Source organism: Telopea speciosissima, chromosome 7 (assembly GCF_018873765.1).
Source record: "Telopea speciosissima isolate NSW1024214 ecotype Mountain lineage chromosome 7, Tspe_v1, whole genome shotgun sequence".
NCBI lineage: Eukaryota > Viridiplantae > Streptophyta > Magnoliopsida > Proteales > Proteaceae > Telopea > Telopea speciosissima.
In genome coordinates, this window is record NC_057922.1 from 22,524,416 (window position 1) to 22,539,909 (window position 15,494).

General features: G+C 38.1%; 3 protein-coding genes and 1 pseudogene across 3 annotated transcripts; all 4 read left to right on the forward strand.

Annotated features, from left to right (window-relative positions):
• Positions 1 to 1,392: 1,392 nt before the first annotated feature.
• LOC122668901 (probable glutathione S-transferase) lies at positions 1,393 to 7,163 on the forward strand. The gene is made up of 3 exons (XM_043865470.1): positions 1,393 to 1,736; positions 1,834 to 2,188; positions 7,044 to 7,163. Exons 1-3 carry the CDS (start codon positions 1,428 to 1,430, stop codon positions 7,055 to 7,057), a joined length of 678 nt encoding a protein of 225 aa, XP_043721405.1. The 5' UTR covers positions 1,393 to 1,427; the 3' UTR covers positions 7,058 to 7,163.
• LOC122668904 lies at positions 2,519 to 3,311 on the forward strand (annotated as a pseudogene).
• A 2,229-nt stretch (positions 7,164 to 9,392) lies between the features above and the next one.
• Positions 9,393 to 10,280, forward strand: LOC122668905 (probable glutathione S-transferase). Its single transcript, XM_043865472.1, has 2 exons — positions 9,393 to 9,807; positions 9,918 to 10,280. The coding sequence occupies exons 1-2, from the start codon at positions 9,493 to 9,495 to the stop codon at positions 10,278 to 10,280; spliced, it is 678 nt and encodes a 225-aa protein (XP_043721407.1). The 5' UTR covers positions 9,393 to 9,492.
• A 1,964-nt stretch (positions 10,281 to 12,244) lies between these two features.
• LOC122668903 (probable glutathione S-transferase) lies at positions 12,245 to 13,032 on the forward strand. The gene is made up of 2 exons (XM_043865471.1): positions 12,245 to 12,582; positions 12,667 to 13,032. The coding sequence occupies exons 1-2, from the start codon at positions 12,274 to 12,276 to the stop codon at positions 13,030 to 13,032; spliced, it is 675 nt and encodes a 224-aa protein (XP_043721406.1). The 5' UTR covers positions 12,245 to 12,273.
• Positions 13,033 to 15,494: the final 2,462 nt, after the last annotated feature.

Sequence of the window (15,494 nt, forward strand, 5' to 3'; positions counted from 1 at the left end):
GTGAAAACGCTCTGAGGTCCTCTAACGTGTACCTGGCTTTCCTCCAATCCAGAAAAAACAGGGGGGGGGGGTGTTTGGATCATTCCAGGGGGGGGCAACCTGTGAAATGACCCAAACACCCCTATTTTTGCTGGGTTGAATCTTCCAACTCCTACCACGGCCGAAGGAGAGCCAAATTCCTCTAACATACACACAAACCCCCCACAGCCCATGCACCTACTCAAAAAGATTTTGGGACTTAATTAATTGGACTGAGTTTCCTTCCGTCCACGGTGAATGGGATCCCATTCACTAAGGGACAAGAGAGGGTGGGAATGGGTATCAGGAGGGTATTTTGAAACATACTAAAACCCTAGGATATTGGTTGAACCATCCTCTATGGGTGGAGTAAAACTTCGACCCACCGCTATGGTGGCTCGGACAAGGATTGGGTGCCCAATGGGGCCCGAAAGGGAGAGGTAGCTAGGGGGAGTATAGAGAAGTGAAAGTAGGTGGCAGGCCGCCACCAATATTGGAGGGTGGCATCGATCACTGGACCTTCTTGGACGTACACCATACCCACTAGATAACTTTGCTACTAGCGCTTCCCCATACATAAGTATATTCATCAAGTGATAAATATAAGATGAATTATTATTGTAACAAAGGTTTATTATTATCAAAACTGTCCTCAATTTCTTGTTTTTCTGTTCTATTGGCACCCTTCAAGGTGTGAAATAAGTATTCAGCTCTTCTCTAGCCGTGGCGGGAACTGGAGGATCCAACCCAACAAAAACAAGTGTTTAGATCATTTCACATGCGGGCCCTCCTATGAAATGACCAAAACCCCCATGTTTTTGCTGGGCTAGCTGGATCCTCCAGCTCCTGCCACGATTGGAGAAGAGTTAGATCCTAGTGAAATAATTTGTATTATTTTACCTTTTTGGGATGACATAATTTTATTTTTTGTATATATACTCAAGTGAAAGTGTCATTTTATATACATACTCAAAAAATATGTATAACAATGACATCATTTAATAATGATATTTTCAATTTATTTTTGAAAATCCTTTTAAATTCCTATTTTAAAATTTTTTGATAATAAAATAAAGCAAGATTGTGTAAGTTTTAAATATACCTATATAGTGATGTTATTCAAACACTCCCATATTAGAAAAATTATTATTGTAAGAAAGATTTGTTATTGTTTGAGCTGTCCTCAACTTCTCTTCTTGTCTTCTTCCTCCTATATATTTTTGTTCTAACTTCAATAAGGTGGAATATTCCTATGCTTTGTAAGGGACTAATTTGTCCTATTCAAAGATTAACAGAAAGTCCATTCTGCCCTTTTAAGTCAACTCTTCAGAACTAGAAATCTTAAAATTGAAGGAATTAATCCTCTTACATATGTGATATCTGATCATCTAATCTCTGAGACAGGATCGATGGAACAAGTGAAGCTACTTGGAAATTATACAAGCCCATTCAATCGGAGAGTCATCTGGGCTCTCAAACTGAAGGGTGTACCATTTGAATACATAGAAGAAGATCTCTCCAACAAGAGCGAATTCCTCCTCAAATCCAACCCAATTCACAAGAAGATCCCAGTTCTTATTCATAATGGAAAACCAATAGCCGAATCCAATATAATCCTCGAATATATCGAAGAGACATGGCCAGAGAATCCATTGCTCCCCAAAGATCCTTATAACAGAGCCATAGCTCGTTTCTGGATTAAATTCATGGAGGACAAGGTAATTAATTGCCTTAATTTCTTCCCCCTTTGGCTTCTGTGATATTTTTAATTTGTTCTTTAATTTTCTTTAATAGCTCGTTTTATGATCATCACAGATGCCAATTATCTATGCATTCTACCTGTCCGGCGAGGGGGAAGAACGGGAGAAGGCAATTAAGGATTGCTTGGAACTGCTTAGAATAATTGAAGAGCAAGGTCTTAGTAGAGATGAGAAGTTTTTTGGTGGCAATAATATTGGACTAACGGATTTGGGTTTTGGATTCATGGCTTACCAGTGGGAATTAATTGAAGAGATTGTAGGAGTGAAGTTGATGGAAGCTCATAGCTTCCCTAGACTCTGTGCTTGGGCTGAGAACTTCAAAACAGTCTCTGTGATCAGTGAGAACCTTCCAGATCGTGATAGACTCAAAGCTCATATGAAATGGAGACGGGAAACACTTGTTGGGTCATTTCATCGTCAATAGAAATTTCATGTTTTCGACTTGAATGAAGCCTTCGTCAGTTCATCTGTTTCTGCGTCATCAGTTTTAAGAGTCTTGAGTTAAGGCCTCCGAAGTCAGAACTTGTTCTATGCATGGCTATATAAGTAATTATGTACGAGATAAATGAATTTAATGTTTGTGTCATATTTGTTAAATAAAGTGGGCTTCCATTGACGTTGTAGTGTCCAAATTTCCCAAAAGGAAAGATACCTAACTTTGGACCTTAGAGCATAAGAAATTAATTTCCATCCAGAGAAGAAAGAGACAGATTGGAAAATTAAGCCTACCAAAGTCCAATTTGCCCCTTTAAGTCAACTCACCCTTCATCCCTAATAAATCTAAAATTGAAGGAAGCCTCATCACCATAAGTGATTTCTGATCTAAATCTCTGAGTAGTATGGAAGAAGTGAAGCTACTTGGAACTTATACAAGCCCATTCAATAGGAGAGTCATGTGGGCTCTCAAACTGAAGGGAGTACCATTTGAACACATACAGGAGGAACTCTTCACCAACAAGAAGAGTGAATTGCTTCTTAGTTTATAAGAAAATCCCAGTTCTTATTCACAATGGAAAACCAATCTCTGAGTCCACCGTAATCCTCGAATACATCGAAGAGACATGGCCTGAGAATCCATTACTCCCCAAAGATCCTTATGAGAGAGCCATAGCTCGTTTCTGGATTAAATTTATGGAAGACAAGGTAACTGATGATATATTCAACTTCGCAAATCCATGTCTTTGTTCAATTGAGAAGAAGTGTTTTGTTTATGATCATTGCAGATCTCCATTATGTATGCTTTCTTCCTGTCTGTCCCGGGGGAAGAACAGGACAAGGCAATAAAGGATTGGTTGGAAGTGCTGAGAACAATTGAAGAGCACGGTCTTAAGGAAGATAACAAGTTTTTCTACGGCAATAACATTGGTCTAACAGATTTGATTTTTGGATTTCTGGCTTACCAGTGGGAACTGATGGAGGAGATTGTAGGAGTGAAGTTGATGGAAGCCAATAGCTTTCCAAGACTGTGCATACATGGTCTGAGAACTTCAAGTCAGTCTCTGTGATCAAAGAGAACCTTCCGGATCGTGATAGACTCAAAGCTCATGCCAAATGGGGAAGGGAGGTGCTTACTGGTGAAGTTTGATCTGGGTGGAGACCCCAACCGCTTTTCTTGGGAGTCGTTTATTTTGGGGGTAATTTTGTATTTTTAAAAATTAGATGTTATCTCGTAAGGAAGGTATGTGTGGGATTTTTGTAATTTCTTTATTAAAATAGTAAAAATATGATTTATCTATAGGCCATGGACGTAGCCCATCTTGGGTACCTAATGGACGAGACTCTTGGCACTATAGGATCTAGCTAGGGACGGTCATAATGCACGATTCTCTTTCGTTTTGCTTTTGCAAATCTATGCTCCGTTGTGTTTTTTTTTTTTTTTTTTTTTTTTAATGATAAAAATGTAAAAAGTAAAACATAATTATCCTACGCGTAGGTTGCTAGGTTACAAATTAAATCTAAGCAAACAGGATTCTTAAAGGTGCTAAAGACTATGTCTAACGCATGATTACTAATATACATAAGGTCTTTGATGTATATTCATAGCCAAAGAGAGTTAGTAGGAGATGGAAGAACATTAATTAAGTGTGAGTTAGAGCATCAAATCTTCTTAATTTCTAAGCCTAATAACATAGCATGTTCAAGACCCGCCTTGATGCTGTACAATTCCGGATCCCAAGCCTTAGAGGTTAAAATATTTTCTGCATCAAAAAACAAAAACCTTCCATCTATCAAAAACAAATACGTCCAGTTTGCCAATCTTATCCCTTGGCTCTGGATTTCTGCACACAATAAGATAGGATATTCATATTTAAGAATAGGTATCCAAGAATGTAAATCATAATTAGAGCAATTATCCTTAAGTACAATATTGGGCAAAGAGGGAGCGGGTTGTAAATTTAAGTATGAAATCCATCGTACAACTTGGTGCACAACAGTTGGGTTATCTCATCGTCGTCAGAATGTAGCAACTTTTTCATCTCTTCCATTTAAACGAAACCTTCCTTCGTTAATCAGTTTCAGTTTCATTTTTGTTGCAGTTGAGGCCTTAGAAGAGCACTATGCATGGAAGAGATTGTAGGAGTGAATTTGATGAGATATATTTATCTAATAAATTTCAGTATCAGATTTGATAAATAAAGAGGGCAAAAATACTCTTTTTATCTATAACTTTCTTAAGAGTGAGTCTCTAGAACACAATAAATAGGCATCAAACACTCTGTAATGCTCTAAAACTTTGGTTTAATTAACCTTGAAAGGGGTCAGAACTATCTTGCAATATCAGAATGATTGGATCTCTGTATTTGTGATGTTCACCAAAACAAAAGGGTCTTCCCAAAACAAATAAATGAAGGACTAGTCACCCATGTTGAAAGATAGAATTATCTCTCCACTTGTGGGTTTGGCACTTGAATGGCACTTTGGGAACAGTATAAGGGCAAACATTTAGAGGTCATTATGGTATCCTTATGGTCTAATTTCCTTCACTTACAATTAGGGATGCAAATGGATAATTGAAATCCGAATTCGCATCTGTTTAGGGATATCCTAAAAATAATCCATATACTCTGATTAAAATTCATTCAAAATAAAATCCAAATATTTAATAATAAAAAATTAAATAAATAATGATTTTGAGGGTTTTTGAAGATTCAATAGGTTCTAGAATATGATGAAAAGAGAATCATGATCTAAGAGATATGGATTGAATGTGAATTATATCCGTTAGGGGAGGAAGGTCCGGGTTACACAAGGCAGAGATGTAAACGAATGGTCGAAAATCTGAGTCCAATCTATATCCGAATCCATTTAGAAGTATCTGTATTCGGCCAGAGCATATCCGGCTCCGATCCAAATCCAATCCGCTTACATCCCTACTCACGATGGAGTTAAAAAAAAAAAAAAAGAGCCCTATATGGGAAAGTTATCCTTCAGGGTTGAGACCAATTAATGTGAATTTATAATTGGTTGGAATGACATAAGGAAGGAGCTCAGAAATGTCATTATTGATAGGGAATAGAGAGTGATTAGTTAAAATAAATTGACTTGACTTAATGCTCAATGGAGGAAAAACACAATATTGACTACACAGTAGTGGGAAGAAGATTTGTCAATAATGGCGTTAAGAGTTGCAGAGAAAGAGAGATTTTTCGAATCTTTTGGTACTTGGCGTCTTTGGAAGAGATGGTGGAGAGGGATGAGAGAGGAGAGGGTGAGGGAGCTAGGAGTAATGGGGGAAAATCGTGAGTGATTTATCTCTGCAACGATGGAAGGGGGGTGTGCAGTTAGGGATGCCTATGGGTAAAATGGTAAGTTCACATCCTGAAAGGGATATATTAGTCATTTGTGGTCAAACTTAACCAACAACGTAATACCTAACTAACAGAGTGGGAACTTAGGGGGTGCGATTGTATAATTTAGAAACATAGGGGGTTGTTTTGTATTTAGAACAAATCCCAGGGGGTGGCAGTGTAATTTTTCCTTTCTTTTTTTGGATAAACGAGGAGGGCAATTTCTTGTTATCAAAATCCCTATTTCCACCGTTAAAACTCAATCCAGGTTCTTAATCAATCGATCCTAGATTTGTATGGTCAGCTCTGATACCACTTGTTAGAACACGCAACGGTTTTGTCAAATCCGAATCTGTCCCCATACAGGTTTCTAGAATACGATTAAATCAAAATAAACAGGAAAAGTAAGGTGTACCTAGAACCCAGGTGTGTTGATGAAGAACAGATAAGATCGCCTCCAATAGCTGCAACAATCCGTCAGATAATGAATGCAATCCGCTATGGGGATCTTCTGCCGTCTCCTAGATTCTCTCACAGCTCCCTTTCTTGTGGGTCAAAGAGAAAAGAGAATAATAACTACAGGGACCCCTCATTAGTAGTATTTATAATACTCTCAATCCTAACCCACTTCCACAATGGACCAGTCGGTCCGGTCCATCTCAATAAAAGAGTAGCATGCTACGTCAACCCTTGTATTTCTTGATTCCCATAATGATCGATCCGATAATTAATTAAACCCACACTCCTCTCATTTTTGGAAAATCTTAATAGATTCAACTTTGCAAATCCATATCTTTCTTCAATTTACAATTTTATGTTCAATTGAGAAGAAGTGTTTTGTTTATGATCATTGCAGATCTCCATTATGTATGGCAATAAAGGATTGGTTGGAAGTGCTGAGAACAATTGAAGACCACGGCCTTAAGGAAGGTAAGAAGTTTTTCTACGGCAATAACATTGGTCTAACAGATTTGGTTTTTGGATTGCTGGCTTACCAGTGGGAACTGATGGAGGAGATTGTAGGAGAGAAGTTGATGGAAGCCAATAGCTTTCCAAGACTGCATACATGGTCTGAGATCTTCAAGTCAGTCTCTGTGATCAAAGAGAACCTTCCGGATCGTGATAGACTCAAAGCTCATATCAAATGGCGAAGGGAGGTGCTTCTTGGTGAAGCCTGATCTGAGCTTAATCTGGGAAGCACTGTTGATTCTTCCGCAATAATGATAGTTCCGCTTTCGGGTGAGTGGGCTGTGGGGGTTGATGGGGCAGGCAGCCCCCTCACTAGGGGATTGGGGGGGAGGTGCAGAGTCTATTATGCTCTATCGCTAAGCCATGGATGTAGCCCATCTTGGGTACCCAATGCACGAGGCTCTCAGCACTGTAGGATCTAGAGAGGATCATAATGCATAATTCTGTTTTGTTTTTCTTTTGCAAATCAATGTTCTGCTGCGTTGTTAATTCTTAACAGTAGGGTCATCTCATCATCATTAGAATGAAGAAACTGTTTCATCTTTTCTACTTTAATGAAGCCTTCCTCAGTTCATCAGTTTCAGTTTCATTTTTTGTTGCAGTTGAGGCCTCAGAAAAGCACTATGCATGGAAGAAATTGTAGGAGTGAAGTTGATGAGTTACATGTAGCTAACAAATTTCAGTATCATTTTGATAAATAGAGAGGGCAAAATTACTCTTTTTATCTAAAACTTTCTTAAGAGTGAGTCAGTAGAACACAATAAACAGGAATCAAACACTCTGTAATGCTCTGAAACTTTGGTTTAACATTGAAAGGGGTCAGAACTATCTTGAGGAAAGTTATCCTACAGAGTTGATTTCAAATAAATGTGAATTTATAATTGGTTGGAATGACATAAGGAATGAACTCAGAAATATCATTATTGGTAGGAAATAGGGAGTGATTAGTTAAAATAAGGTTGGACTAATATGTTGCAATGTTTTGAAAGTAGGGGGACGCATGTAAATTGTAAAATTATAAAGATACATTTGAACAAATGGGCATTTTGAAGGGGACATTTGACAAAAACCCAAAAAAAAAAACGCAACTTTGAAGAGGAGGTTGTCAATTATAGCTACACTGGGGGAGGGTAATTTCTCTCCTCATACGGATATGAAAATAGCTCAGTTGGCAAAAGACCAACTCTTCAAATAAGAGGTCATGAGTTCAAACCACCTTGAGGCCTATCCCCACTTTGTTGGAGAGGTCTTCGTCTATGTATTGACTCTCCAAACAAATGGCCGGGCTGCCATAGGTTCCAACTAGCTTCACTTCTTCCATTCTCAGAGATCAGATCCGCGGACAAGGTAAGACTCTTTTAAGTTTGGAGTTCATTTATATAGTTCCAATCGTGGCTTCTTGCTTCAGAAATAAGGTTCGAATATTGGGGGTAAAGAAAGGGGAACGAGGCAGACTTGGTTCTACACTCACCGTCAAGTTAAGCCAACTTATTTTGACTATGTCAACACTGAAGGTTAATTTTGAAGTCGATTCCTCGTACGTGCAGGTGCTCATACATGTGAGAGGCAATCACTTGTCTTATTTTTGCCATTTATAAGAGGAGAAGGGACTTGGGCGTATATGTTGTTTACCAAAAAATAAAGAGGAGAAGGGACTTGGCTCCTGTCCAACTGTGGCGGGAGCTGGAGCGTCCAGCCCCACTAAACAACAACAAAAACAAGGGTGGGATGGTCATTTCACAGCTGGACAAAATCCTTTTCCGAGGAGAAGAGGCATTTATGAAAACAAAATAAACATGTGATTGGTTCCGAGATATACATTCAACTACACGTAATGATCCATTTTTGATAATTTCCCCCTGCAAATTTTTTTTTTGTTTTTTTCCTTCATTAGAGTGAAGGAAATTTCACCATAGGGATACCATAATGATGGATTTTTATCCTCTCAAGTGCGGTCCAATACACCACACTTGAGAATCCAGTCGTTAAAACATGAGTAACGATGTCTTTTTTTTCTCAAGTGTTTTAAGGGCTGGATTCTCAAGTGTGGTGCATTGGACAGTGGTGAGAGGATAATTAAAAATCCCCATAATGATCTGTGAATGTTCAAACTACCTTTAGAAAGGCTTTGGAGCGGAGCCGGATCCTCTCTTTCTAGTGATTTGTTGAAATTAATTTCTAATTATGCTCTAAGGTCCAAAGTTCGCTAGGTATCTTCCTTTTGGGAAATTTGGACACCAGCTAGAATATAACTCTTCTGGTTTAGAAGAATCAATGTCCCACTCCATAGCCTTAAATACAATGAATTTGTCACCTAGCCAGGGCGGGCCCGATGGCTTGACTTTGAAATCACTACATCTTATCCAAAGGTTGGTTTCCTTGGTGGAAAAAAGTTTGTAGTCTCAAAAATCAAAGGAGAAAACAAGTAATTGAAGCAGACATATTTGAAGTAGAACAAATACGAAAGGCCAATGCTAGACAAATGCATGGACATCTGTCATATCTCAAGATAAGAAGTATTACTGAAACTTGTATTTCGGGCTGGCTATGGTGTGGGATTATTGATTCTTCTAAAGGAGAAGAGTCGTGTTCTAGTGTCCAAATTTCTCAAAAGGGAGATACCTAACTTTCCACCTTAAAGTACAAGAAATTAATTTCCGTTTAAGGCTATGTTTGGATATCAAGAAAAGAAAAGAAAAAAAGATTCAAAAAATTTTGAATTTGAGGAGAGAGACACAAAAATAATCATCATGATTTTTGGGATTTTTATCTCGTTATATTTTTTTCTTTTCTTTTCTTGGCATCCAAACAAAGACTAGAAACACAGATTGAAAAATTAAGCCAACCAAAGTCCAATTTGTTCCTTTTCAGTCAACTAACTCTTCATCAATAATAAATCTAAAATTGAAGGAAGCCTCATCACCATAAGTGATTTCTGATCCAAGTCTCTGAGAAGTATGGAAGAAGTGAAGCTACTTGGAACTTATACAAGCCCATTCAATAGGAGAGTCATGTGGGCTCTCAAACTGAAAGGAGTACCATTTGAATACATACAAGAGGAACTCTTCACCAACAACAAGAGTGAATTGCTTCTCAAATCCAATCCAGTTTATAAGAAAATCCCAGTTCTTATTCACAATGGAAAACCAATCTCTGAGTCCACCGTAATCCTCGAATACATCGAAGAGACATGGCCGGAGAATCCATTACTCCCTAAAGATCCTTATGAGAGAGCCATAGCTCGTTTCTGGATTAAATTTTTGGAAGACAAGGTAACTGATGATATATTCAACTTTGCAAAATCCATATCTTTCTTCAATTTTTTACAATTTTAATTATGTGCAATTGAGAAGAAGTATTGTGTTGTTTATGATTATTGCAGACCCCAATTATATATGCTTTCTACCTGTCTGTTCCGGGGGAAGAACAGGACAAGGCAATAAGGGATTGCTTGGAAATGTTGAGAACAATTGAAGAACACGGTCTTAAGGAAGATAAGAAGAAGTTTTTCTGCGGCAATAAGATCGGTTTAACAGATTTGGTTTTTGGATGGATGGCTTACCAGTGGGAAGTGATGGAAGAGATTGTAGGGGTGAAGTTGATGGAAGCCAATAGCTTTCCAAGACTGCATACATGGGCTGAGAACTTCAAGTCAGTCTCTGTGATCAAAGAGAACCTTCCGGATCGTGATAGACTCAAAGCTCATACCAAATGGCGAAGGGAGATGCTTATTGGTGAAGCTTGATCCCGCTTTTCTTGGGAGTCGTTTATATTGGGGGTAATTTTATATTTTTGAAAATTAGGTGTTATCTTGTAAGGAAAGAAATGTGTGTGAGGGTTTTATAATTTCGTCATCAGAATAGTAAAAATATGGTTTATCGATAGGGCCATAGACGTAGCCCATCTTGGGTACCCAATGCACGAGACTCTTTGCACTATGGGGTCTAGCTAGGGAGGGTCATCATGCACGATTCTCTTTCGTTTTTCTTTTGCAAATCTATGTGTTTTGTTGCGTTGTTAATTCCCAACAGTTGGGTTATCTCATCGTTGTCAGAATGTAGTAACTTTTTCATCTTTTCCATTTAAATGAAACCTTCCTTCGTCCATCAGTTTCAGTTTCAGTTTCATTTTTGTTGCAGTTGAGGCCTCAGAAGAGCACTACGCATGGAAGAGATCGATTGTAAGAATTAATTTGATAAGATTTATGTATCTAACAAATTTCAGTATCAGATTTGATAAATAAAGAGGGCAAAAATACTCTTTTTTAGCTAAAACCTTCTTAAGAGTGAGTCTCTAGAACACATTAAACAGGGAATCAAACACTCTGTAATGCTCTGAAACGTATTTTGGTTTAACCTTGAAAGGGATCAGAACTATCTTGCAATGTCAGAATGATTGGATCTCTGTATTTGTAAGAGGTGTGTCAATTTGACTCGGATGTCAAATTTCAAAGCCAAAACCAATTCTATGACCCACGATGTTATAGGTTTTTTTTACTTTAGTACAAATATTAATCAAAATTGACTTGATTGTGCTAGAACGTGCAATGGACTTGGGATAGAATATGGAAAATTATCACCTCAATTTGCCTGCGTGTCAATTTCCTCAATTCCTCTAATAGAAGGAAGTGGATCCTACCTGGGCAGTGTGTTTGGGTAGGGGGTAGGGTGGTCATTTCTGTCTCCTATATTAGATGAAATTGAGGAGCAGACAAATTGAGGGGATAAAGATCCGTTAGAATATAGTAGATGAGTCAAGGATGATATAGACAACCTACCTATCCACAAAGTTTGAGCACCAAGTAACCCAACATGTGGCAGGTAAAAAGTGACCAAAAGCACCCTATACCTAGGGTGGAAATTACATTTTTGTGCTGCCTTATTTTTTAGTGTGATACTGACCAATCATATTCTTTGAAAATTTTATGAAATTATGTTCAACACCATTTCTAATAAAATTTCTACCTGGGTCCTAGTGAATATTTGGGTTAAAAAATAAAAATTGTATGTGATGGGATTCAACTCTCTCCTGCGAGTTCAGCACCCAGGGAGTATCCAGTGAGGCATTTAACCGTATTGAGTTGTTGGGAGTGCAGGGATGTCTGCCTGTGTGGAATTAGACATGCATTTCAGCTCATGTCCAGCCATTGGATGTCTCATTGGGCACTGGGTTCACAAGAGAAGAACCTGATTATGTGATGTTCATCAAACCAGGAGGGTCTTCCCAAAACTAATAAATGAATGACCTAGTTTCCTTCCCCCATGGTAAATAGAGAATTATCTCTTCACTTGTGGGTTTTGGCACTTGAATGGGACTTTGGAAACATTGTCAAGGGCACTTTGAACATTCAGAGGTCATTATGGTATCCTTATGGCGGTCTAATTTTCTTCACTCCCGATGGAGTTAAAAGAAAAAAAAAAGGGAACGTATAGGGGGAAGGTTATCCTTCAGGGTTGAGACTAATTAATGTGAATTTATAATTGATGGGAATGACGTAAGGAATGAGCTGAGAAATGTCATTATTGATAAGAAATAAAGAGTGATTAGTTAAAATAAATTGACATGACTTGATGCTCAATGGAACCAAGTCTGTCTCATTACCCTATCTTTCTTTACCACCAATATTCGAACCTTGTTTCCCAAGTAAGAGGCCACGATTGGAAAATTATAAATGAACTCCAAACTTGAATCGAAAGAAGTTTTAAGCCTCGGCGTATCTTCCGATCTGATCTCTGAAAATGGAAGAAGTGAAGCTACTTGGAACCTATGCCAGCCCATTTCTTTGGAGAGTCATCTGGGCTCTCAAGCTGAAAGGTATCTCATTTGAATACATAGAAGAGGACCTCTCCAACAAGAGTGAATTACTCCTCAAGTCCAACCCAATTCACAAGAAGATCCCAGTTCTTATTCATAATGGAAAACCAATCGCAGAATCCACCATAATTCTTGAATACATCGAAGAAACATGGCCAGAGAACCCATTGCTGCCCCAAGATCCATATGAGAGAACCATAGCTCGTTTCTGGACCAAATTTGGAGAGGGCAAGGTAATTAATTTGATTTTGTTCGATCAATTCTTGATTTCACAGTAGCTATAGCTTTGATGTTCTGATTATTGTTTCTAAATGCAGAGCTTTGTGTTCTTTACATTCTTTCGAACAGTTGGGGAAGAACAGGAGAAGGCAATAAAGGAAAGCTTGGAAGCCCTGAAAACATTAGAAGAACATGGGCTTGAAGAGAAGAAATTTTTCAATGGTGATGCTCTTGGATTGACTGACTTGGCTTTGGGGTGGATTAGTTTCTGGATGGGAGTGATGGAAGAGGCTGTAGGGGTGAAATTGGTGGAGGAACATTGCTTCCCCCGCCTGCATACATGGACTGAGAATTTCTTGTCAGTCCCTGTGATCAAAGAAAACCTGCCGGATCGTGGCAAGCTGTTGGCCCATTTCAAGAGACGAAGAGAAATGTTAATTGGTTCTTCTCATCATAATCATTAATTGGTCCCTCATCAGCTTTATTAATAGAGACTTCTCACGTAGGGAGAGCTTTTTGTTGTGTGTTATTTCTATCAAAAAGAAAAAAATGTCTTTAGATATGTGTTATATAAAATGTGTCTGATAACAATAAATAAAGAGAATTTTTTATTAATCGATTGGTGCACGAGTAGATAAGTTCATATATTCTCTCCACGTATGTTGCCATGTTTCTTTCCACTGGTGGCCTCAATTGAAGAATAAAGAAAGGGCTGGGATGGAGTTGCAGGGAAGGCGGTGATGAGAATTAATATTGATATGAGTAGGGAATGGGATTATTACCCAAAAAATGAGTAGGGAATAGGATTGAGTTAAAAGAAGATGATGTGAGTCCCCCTTTTTTTTTCTTTTTTAATTTGATATTTTAAAAAGGGTAGTGGTTTTTTTGTCCGGAGGGCTGGGTACGCTAATGTTTCCTAAGTCTATCTCTCTTCTCCTCCTCCAAAACAAAGGGTAGAGACATCTTTTCACTAAGGAAGGAGAGAGATAGACTCATCAAAGCACTGGCATAGGACATACTCTCAAAAAAACACAAGAAAGCATCTTTGAAGAGGAGGTTGTTAGTTATAACTACCTTGGGGAGGGTAATTTCTCTCCTCATATGAATATGAAAATATATTAAATAAATTAATTTAATTAAATTGAATTTGATTGATATACATCAAATGCAAATAATCTAATAATTTCCTACTTGTACATCAAAGTCAATGTCCAACAAATCATAGCTATATTCTCTATATGTCTACTAAAAACTACAGGTGTGAGTCTCTTACTTATAAAGTAATAAAATATTTGTAAAGTCAACGTAGGTAATAATAATTGATTTTTTATTCAAATTTTCTTTAAATTTCTCTCCAAAAAAAAGTGGAAAAAAAAAAATCCTCTATTGTACGTGTCTGAGAACTCAACACATGGAAGTTGTGACATCCAACGATGCTGAATTCGATAAGATAAAAAACTGTCTTGCATCGATGAAACTTCTTCTATGTGTTGAGCTCTCAGGCCCGCATTGCACTGCAGAACAAGATGTGGGTATGTAAGCATCATAGAAATTCAATCGCTATCAATATTTTCTTGGTAGGTCAACGTGATTAAGGATTCAGCAATTATTATAAAAGATCAACATACTTCACCTATAAAAAGGGTGGGTTTATCACATCTGTGGCCCCTAATGGAATCCTCAAGCCTAACCAATTGGGGTAAAGAGATGGGAAGAAATACAATTTCATCAATAGGGTTGAGGATATTAGAGATGAGAAGAATCAAAATAGGAGAGAGAATGTAAGAAGACTCTACACGTGGGTGGTGTGTTATTTTCTTATAAAAAAAAGCTACTAACTTCTCTTGTGATCATGGTTTTAGAAATATGTAGCCGATCACTCGGATTGGTCGATTCATATCAATATTGGTGGATATTGATACCAATTCTTGATCGAGGAATCTAACTCCTCTCAGGTTCTTTGTCCGAACACACTGCTCAGGTGGGGTGAGGTCGTCATTTCTACCCTCCCTATGAGAGGAACCTACGAACCTAACCGGACAGGGAACTTGAGAGGAGAAAAATTCTTCATATTGATGGATCGTTAAGGAGAAAGATAAAAATATAAAAATATTAATTTTTTTTTTGAAAAAAAGAGTAGTAAAATTGTCTAAGTATGACCAATGCTTAGCATGAGTGTATCTCTTTCATTTCTTTGTGAAAAAACATCTCTACCATTTATTTTGGGGAAGGAGGGAGCGAGATACACAAAGTAAGCCGAACTCCCAAATAGATAACCACTTCCTTTCTTACTTTCTTTTTTTTTTTTTTTTTTTTTTTAATATCAATAAAGGAGGGACTCACATCTTCAACCGGATCCCACACTTCCCTCTACTTCCATCCTACTTCCGTGAGCTCCCAGCATGCCACCTAGCCTGAAAACCATCCAACAGTTGTTAATTAAAAAATTCAAATTATTTTGAAATCTAGATGAGATCTATTTGAACCACCTTAAACCCCAAACCAACCCCACCAGACCGGTTCAAACAAACCAAACCGAACTTATTTCCCTCAAACTAAACCCATTTCACTCATCTGCCTAAGGTTTCAAATCGAACGAAAATTCCTAGCATAACCTCTCCCGAATCCCTCCCTCTCTCACTCATCCCTCTCATAACTCCTCAGTGGCGACGGTGATAGCAACGGCGACATCCTCTCTCTCACCCTGCTGCTGCTGCTGCTTTTCGATGTACTCGCCCTAACCTAAATCTCGATCTCCTCTCTCAATCACCCTGGAAATACTCTCTCGTGCCTCCCTCATTTTCTGTGTTCCAGACGACCCTTCTGCTCTTTACAAACCCTAAGCGAGAAAACTAGTTGTAGCAGATTTCCCATCTTCTTGTTTGATCGGATTCTCTTTCCCTATTTCCCTCCCATTTCACAAACC